The 8,121-nt window shown below is 46.3% G+C and overlaps 1 protein-coding gene across 1 annotated transcript; it reads right to left on the bottom strand.

Moving 5' to 3' along the window:
* Positions 1–3,330: 3,330 nt before the first annotated feature.
* On the bottom strand, positions 3,331–8,113 carry LOC109294364 (chemokine-like receptor 1). Its single transcript, XM_019512680.1, has 2 exons — positions 7,005–8,113; positions 3,331–6,331 (listed from the first exon to the last, which is right to left on the bottom strand). The coding sequence occupies exon 2, from the start codon at positions 6,314–6,316 to the stop codon at positions 5,228–5,230; it is 1,089 nt and encodes a 362-aa protein (XP_019368225.1). The 5' UTR covers positions 6,317–6,331; positions 7,005–8,113; the 3' UTR covers positions 3,331–5,227.
* Positions 8,114–8,121: the final 8 nt, after the last annotated feature.

Genomic DNA, 8,121 nt, shown 5'->3' with positions numbered 1-8,121 from the left:
AGGGCGGCTAGGATCTGGAACCAACTTCCAAGAGAAGTGGTGCTGGCTCCTACCCTGGGGGTCTTTAAGACAAGGCTAGACAGTCACCTTGCTGGGGTCGTTTGACCCCAGTACTCTTTCCTGCCATGGCAGGGGGTCGGACTTGATGATCTGCTCAGGTCCCTTCTGACCCGACCAACTATGAAACTATTAGGACACTGTGCAGAATGGTGGCATTTGAAAGAACAGGGGTACCTGACCCCAATTAATGGGGAACCTTTTTTGGAACATAGAGTAAGGCCTGAAAGAAGGATGGGAGGGAAAGACAATGAGAACAGTCAGGGAGGAGATTTGGAGAGAGGGCAGAGTGAGTCCCCTCTCCAAATGGGGGATGAGAGCAAACATAGAGGTCAATGAAGCAAAGCAAGTGAGGACATGGCAGCGGGAGTGAGAATTCCTGGGTTCTCTCCCTGCCCCTGTGACCTGGAAACATGACATCTTCCAGTGCCTCTATTTATCTCCCTGTAAGATCCTAAACTCCCCTTGAGTTTTCTATGGTGCCTATCACTGTAACACATAAATGGTTGAAAAGCATAATACCTACTTCACAGCAGTCTCCTGGGGCTCAATTCATTCGCGTTGGTGCCGTGCTTTGAGAGGCACTACTGTATAACAAACAGCAGGAACTACTAAGCCTCACAGCATCCAGAGAGATTCTTCAGAGAAGTATTATTTCCCCGTTTGAGAGCTGTGGAAGCTGAGGCAAGAGCTGTTGAGCCCAACAACACTAAATAGTGAATAAGGCCCCAAACACCTGAAAGCTCTCAACAAAATCAAGAAGGACCCAGCTAGGCATGTCTAAGTGTCCTGCTGGACTTGTCTAAGGTCACACAAGGAGCTGAATTCCCTGGTATATTCAAGCAGCTTTGTGCCACCCTGGTGCTTTCATCCAGAGGTCTAAATGTCCCCTGATGGCTGCCCTCTTTCATTCAGGGGACTGCCTCAGTGCCCAGAGATCCTGGGGTCAGAGAACAGCAAGGGGATCACAGAGCCAGCGTCAGCAGTGCCAAGATCTTTGCCCTGTACTCCGAGAGCCACCTCTCTCTACGAATTACATAGACTTTGCAAGCAGATAAGAAAAAAATGCTAGGGAGGACAACGACGGGTCTGCTCAACCTTGACACTGTCATTCCCCAGATCTGCTGAGCGTGTATCCTCACACTTGCTGCCGCACAGCAAATATCTGACCTCTGTGTTTGCAATTTTAAATGGTGAACAGCCAGCATGTTGTGGCAGAGGACAGGTCCCGCAGTGCCCAGTCCTCCAAACACTTAGCTTATTCGCTTGACTTGAAGCGCGTGAATAGTCCTCCTGCATTCCATAGTTCCCCTGCAATCACATTGGCTTCAGTGGGATTGCAGCTAAGCCCCTAGGTATGTGCTTGCATGTTCATGACCTAAATTAACATCATTGACTGCTGCGTAGTCCGATGGTCCCATATTGGCTCCCCAGCCTGTCTGTGAGTGACAGCGCTCATGCTGTTGTGAAGCTACATGCTGTCTTCACCTATAAATCATCCTGACAAGTGAATATAGGCCAGAAATAACCATCTCACCATCATAAAAATGAGGTTCCAGAACAGCTCACAACAGAGGAAGCAAAAAAAAGCCCATCTATTTTTAGGATGGAGTTTGATACACTTAGGCAGAGGATGATATGACATGACCGCCTGCAAAAGCAGAGGAGCGAGTCCAACCGCATGGGAATCCCAGGAGGAATACTGGGAAGTCCCTCCAGTCTTGTGTTCCTGTAAGCAGGGAGAGCACCATGCCTCTCACTGACACTTTAGCTGGGTTTTTCATTCTCCTCTGGATGGGCAGGCTTTTTTGAACCACTGGTTTCCCGAAGCTGCAAGGCAAAGAGAGAAGCTGTAGAAAACATGGGTCATCCAGTTACCCAGGGTTGATTAGAAAAGAAAAACAACCGCAGGTTACAGCATCTTCCCCGAGGCTGAAATCCTTTTACAAAAACTAAGATGCAAACCTAGAAAGGTGGCAAAATCTCCATCACTGGAAGTTTGTAACTGCAGGTTAGACAAACACTAGGCTGGGACAGCTTAGACAGGGATGATCCTGCTCTGAGCAGGACTTTGGAGCAGGTGACCCCGAGATGTCCCTTCCAAACCTCCTTTTTTATGACTGATTGGTCCTGCTGTGCAAAAAAAACCCAAATCCCCATCTTGAGCAGTCTGCACTGTGACACCCAAACAAATGCAGCCTAGACAGTACCATACCTAGACTTCAGGTGGCACCGAGTGAACTTTTAGTATCAGGCCCCTCTTTGCCAGAGATAATGTTAATAATAATCGGACAACAGAAACAAAAATTACCATTTTCGAGCCCCCTTTCTGTCTGGGCCCTGGGTGGTCACCTGGTTTGCCCATGCCTGTGTCCAGCCTTGAGCCTAGAGATGAGAAAGCCATTTCTCAATGACAGGCTTTCAAATGTACCAAAAGCCCTGAGATCTACTTACTAGCTAGAAACTAGATCCTCATGAACAGATCCCTGCAACCAAAGCGGAGCCCCTTTTATTCCACAAATTGGGAGAGTTTTTGCTCCCAATTCCAGTGGTCTCCAGATCGTGGATATTTAACTTTTTTCACTGGTTCTATGGCCAAAGGCAAACTCATATACCCAGTTCTGACAATCAAGTATTTTAGCACATGGTGACAAAACACATCATTAAATCCTCAGGCTTTTAAAAATATTTTTATTGTTAAAAATAAAGTGAAAGTACAGTGTTGGGTCTCTGCTATGCTATAGACCATAAAATACTGAACGCTGACAAATGCTCATTGAAAAGAATTATACATTATACCAAAGTGAGTGAGAGAGTAACAGCTGTGATTCTATTATCCAATGTATATGGGAAGAATTATATACTGTTAGTACCTATAGTTATAACCCTGTGAACTGCACGCAGTGTGCAATGTGTGAGTAGTACTATCAACGTAAAGGAATCACTTGTGGCAAAATTATGCAATTATTATATCCATTTAAGTGAATTAAAACCTTTTATACCAGTGGTTCTCCACCTTTTCAGAATCAAAGCATCCTTTGTTAGGCTTCAGGCACTCCTCATTAGACTCAAGGCACCCCTTGGAAATGTCCGGTTCTCAGTTTTCACTCAATTTTTTACTTTAGAAAAATAATAAGAGCAGTTTTTCTGCTGCAAAGAACTCAGAAAGCCCACAACAGGTCAGAAAGTATTTAACACCATGGATTCCTATTTGAAATCTCTGGGTTTATCTTATGAATCATGTTTGCACACCTGACGGTACTAAGACTACACCCTGGGACACCCTTGAAAGGATCTCAAGGCACCCCAGGATGTCACAGGCTTCTGGTTGAGAATCACTGCTTTATACTAACTTCAGCAGACTTTGGACCAGACGCTACTACCAGCAGGGACACAGAGCGAGCAGGATCTGACCTGAATAGGATTTAACAGCATCTCCCAGCTGCCTGCTTGTTGACTGTTCTTTTCTTCTTAGCCCCTAGCTCACTAGGATCAGTGCACCACACAACAGTGCATGCCAATAAAAAGGACTTTTGGCTCTTTTACATCAACTTCACTGTACGGGAACTTACTAGGATGGACTGGAAGACTTCCCTCACCTCCTGTTACTCTAAAGGGGGAAAAGCATTATTTGAGAGCAGCAGTCTGCAATATTACCACTTAGTGGTGCCCAAGCACTTGGGGATCTTGACAAAAAGCAGCTGGCAGGAAACTTGGCGACAGCATGGAACACGTTGTGCTCCTGTCTTCCCTCATGCGACCTGGCTGAAGTCAGATGAAAGCCACAAGGATGCACGCGCGTTAATGCAGATTGGGTGTGGTGTTGTGTGTATTTTAATCAGAACCCACAAAGTGACCCAAGGCTAAGCTGGACAGACACTGGGCATGTCTACACAAGATGCTAAAAGCGCAGTAGACTAATTCTATTGTGCATCAGCACATCGCGGCAAAAGCCATACAAATGCGCAGTACAATTAGTCTACCATGCATTAGTATCACTTAAAAGATGTGTCAGCAGTCAGCACTTCTGTGCAGTAGCACTGATTACCGTGCATTAAGTTAGTACTTGTTATTACAGGTACTAAAGTTAATGCGCCGTAATTACGGCACATGAATGCATGTGTAGACATGCCCACTATTTATTAAATGCGTCAGTGGAGAGGAAAACCTGGTATTTCTTTATAGGAAGTCTTAGCAGAAGAGGAAGATGACGGAAGACTTGTCTATAGGGCCATTACATAATTAAGCACAGGCAACCCCCGCTTAACGCTGTTTCACTTAGCCCTATTTCACTATAACACTCGTTTTAAATTGATGCCTGATTCCACTCAGCGAGTTTCAGTATAATGCTCATGGTCACCATCTTTGCTTGGGTCATCAAAGTGCTTGCTGTCGCCATCTTGGGTCATCAAAAACTTTCGGTTTCACTTAACACTATTTTCACTTATCGCTCGGCTTTTCAGGAACCAATTAAGAGCGCTAAACGTGGGTTGCCTGTATACAAATCTTCAGGTTATTGGGTCAGCTGCTCACGTTCTGAAAGCTTGCGCAGGATAACAGCACTGAATTGCTCAGGTCTCAGTACTAGCAAAGGGAACTCTGAAATGGCCTCTCTGTCTTTTCAATATGACATTTTGCTAAATGAATATTGGGTTTTCCAAAGAGAAAACTGTAGCAGGGCAAGGCCGTAAAAAAAGACATGATTCATTGTCAGGTAGAAGCGGGCACAGCTGACTGAGCCACCTTCGGTGCTAGGGTTTCCAGCTGAACAGTGAGCAGAGGCCAAAACGGAGTAACTTGCGCTCATCTGCTCCTCAGAGGGGATGTGAAACAGGAACGGTTCTGGAGACAGAGGGTGACTGGCACAACAAGAGGATTGACAAAAGGAAAAGAGAAAAAAACCCAAGCTGATAGCATGCAAAGGGCAGCATGTGAAAGTAGCTACTTTGACAGCCTGTGCCACCCCCATCCAGCTATTTTACATCCCTGGTACGTGAAGACACACTAGGTTCTGCACTCATCTCAAAAGCTGAATCACACCCTTAACAACTCGCAGCTCATTTCTGTCCTCAGTTCCACAAGCGTAGCACTGACGGAAAGCAGTAGCAACTGTAATTGTGTAACAGCAGACAGAACTGGGCCCCTTGTGACTTACTATAGGAGCTACTAACTAAACCCCTGGGATCTCTGCCTCTGAAGCAGACCTGGATTTTCTTTTGCTAGCCAGGCTGGCCAGGACAGAGTCCTCGCTGAAGGCCCCCTCAAAGGCAGAGAGGATGGACTGTTGAAATGTGTCCCTGAAATCCTGCCCCATAAAGACATACAGGATTGGATTGATGCAGCTGTTGAAGAAGGCAAGGCTGGAGGCCAGGGGGAACCCGATGTAGAGGGCCATCTTCAGCTCATGACTGGAAGAGTGTTTGGACATTTCCATCATGGAGAAGACATGGTATGGGAAATAGCAGAGGAAGAAAGACACAGTGACAGCAATGATGATCCGGATAGGCTTTGTGGATCTCACTAAACGTCTCCTTTTCAACCTGATAGCAAAGATGGTGTAGCAGATGAGGATCACCATGAAGGGGATGAGGAACCCACAGAGGAATCTGGTTACAATCATCGCTTCGTGCCTCATCCTCCACAGCCTCCGTGCTGCCTCCGAGTTATAATCATCAGACAGGGCAAAGTTATTGTAGCAGCTGGTGATGTTCTTGGAATGAGTAGCTGTGTCTCGAAAAACAAGATACGGAGAGCTCATGATGAGGGCAAGGACCCATGTCACCAGGGCAATGTTGGAAGCCAATTTGGGTGTCCTGTGGTTGTGAGACCACACAGGGAAGACAAGTGAAACGCACCGATCCATGCTGATGACCGTGAGAAGGAAGACGCTAGCAAACATGTTGAGGAAGGCAATGGTGCTGTTTAATTTGCACAGGAGCTTCCCAAAGGGCCAGTGGAAGCCCAGAGCAGTGTAGGCAATGCTGAAGGGCAGGAAAAAAGTGAAGATGAAATCAGCCACAGCCAGGTTCAGAAACCACACGGCATTCACTGTCTTCTTCATCCGGAAGCTGGTGATCCAGATGACGAGGCCGTTTCCTGTCACCCCCAGCAGACATGCAATGCTGTAGACCACCATGGACAGGATATGCATGCTCTTTTGAAGGCTGGAATAGTAATCTTTGTGTTCGGTGGCGTTCTCATACTGAGCGGTGGAGATGATAGAGATGGGTGAGGGGAAGGAGATGTTCTCCATCACCATTCACGATTTGGGCTCCTGAAATTATACGTGCATATTCCTGCTATTAATTTCATCTGCGGTAGCTGCCAAATCAGGATCTCAAAAAGACTTTGTTAAGGTAGCCAACTATGATTAGATCGCCCTTACCAATGTGGAAAGTGAGGCACAGAGAGTACAAGCAACTTAGCCAAGATCCCCTTGAGTCAGTGCCACTGAGAGCAGAGAGGAGCTGTGTGGGAATATCTCAGGATTGAATCTGGCTGTAAGCAAGTCATGGAATTGGTACCTGACTTTGTCCAGCTCTATAGGTAACACACAGAAAATTAAGTGTAGCCACCATTGGGGTAACTTGGAATTGCCCTGCTATCAACAGAAAGCTTGGGATCCATCAAGGTACTTCCCATCTAACACCTCAGATATGGGCTACCTGGGAAATACTCCCCTGCCCTGACCTCTCAACCGGAGGAGCCCTACGGTGGCTATTCAGTGCAACTAAAGGCGCTGGAGTCTGGTCCTCAAAGACCCCACTGCCTGCTTCAGAAATCTGTCTTTTAGGAAATGTCTTTCATTTTGAAGGATAGCACACTGTAACAGAGCGTGGCCAACACCTTACCCACATATCCATCTCTTAAATCCTCCCAATCTCCTGCTTTTCTCACCACCTCCTAGCCTGGATTTCTAACACTGAGATCAAATGAGAGGTACTCACCCCTGCTTTGTATTTCTTGTTTCTGTGCTTCTGGGCACTGGAAGTGGTGGAACCTCCTCTCTTATTGTCTGGAAGCGTTCGAGACAATGAGCATCTCTGCGAGTGATTCACGGTAGGTTGTATTGTCTTTCCATGGTCTGTGTTCATGGGGAATTTAACAGGATCATTTATTCCACGGTCTTGTTCCTCAATTTATATTATGTGGAATTTAACTCTTTGGCATCGCTGTTCATCTGCACTGTGCTCTTAACTCATGTTGGCTAAACTGAGTTAGCTAATGCAACTTAAAAGAGCCATAAAGACACATTAACTGGGGTTTTACCTGGGTTAAGACCTTGAATTCAATACCAGGCTGCTAACCTGAAGTAAAACCAAAGTTACCTTGTCTTCACACTTGGCTAACTCAGTTCAATCGACCTGAGCGTACGCAGACCCTTAGTGTAAAATACTATTTTGGCTGTGGGGTGAAAGTCATCTCAAAGGTAAAACACCACGGGACGTGTCAAGTGACACAAACCCATTCGGACGTAGGGATGAGCATGGCAGTGGTACACAGGTGAGAGGATGGAGAATCCCGGCCTGAGAAACACTTTCTCAAGGGCTTCTGACACGCGAGAGTGGATCACTTTGGCGCTTTCTTCCACACGGGCGCTCAATCGCCAGCCCATCAGTGAGTCTGGAACAGCAGCCACACGTTACACTGACACTATTTTCAACTTCATCACTAGGCCTCAGAGCTGATGTCCTCTTGAGATGAATGGGAACAGATCGGGCCTCACCTATGCCCTGACCCTGTTAACATGCACGGGCTCAACTGGAAGCACTGATTTTAATTCTTAAACATGTGAGAAACATTTGAAGGTTTCCAAGCTTTTGGTTTCAACCCTGTTCCCAAGGAAATCAATGGGAAGCCCCTGGCATCTTCACAGCATCTATAGGATGACAGGAGCTATGGATCTCCATCCTTGCATACTCTCATTTAGACCAGTATGATTTGGGGAGAAGGGGCCCAATCCTGCTGTTCTTATCTCAAATTATCTTTAAAACTTAGTAGTCATTTGAAGAGAAGTTAGGAGTGGAGGATGTAGCCTTAAGAAGGGGAGTTACCAATATTTAG

The sequence above is a fragment of the Gavialis gangeticus genome, unplaced genomic scaffold (assembly GCF_001723915.1).
Source record: "Gavialis gangeticus isolate Ggan-Ray unplaced genomic scaffold, GavGan_comp1, whole genome shotgun sequence".
NCBI lineage: Eukaryota > Metazoa > Chordata > Crocodylia > Gavialidae > Gavialis > Gavialis gangeticus.
Note: the sequence above shows the minus strand (reverse complement) of the source record. Positions and strands in the feature narration are given on the sequence as shown.

Coding starts and splice junctions, on each gene's coding strand:
- LOC109294364 (XM_019512680.1), bottom strand. CDS start 6,316: ATGGTGATGGAGAACATCTCCTTCCCCTCACCCATCTCTATCATCTCC.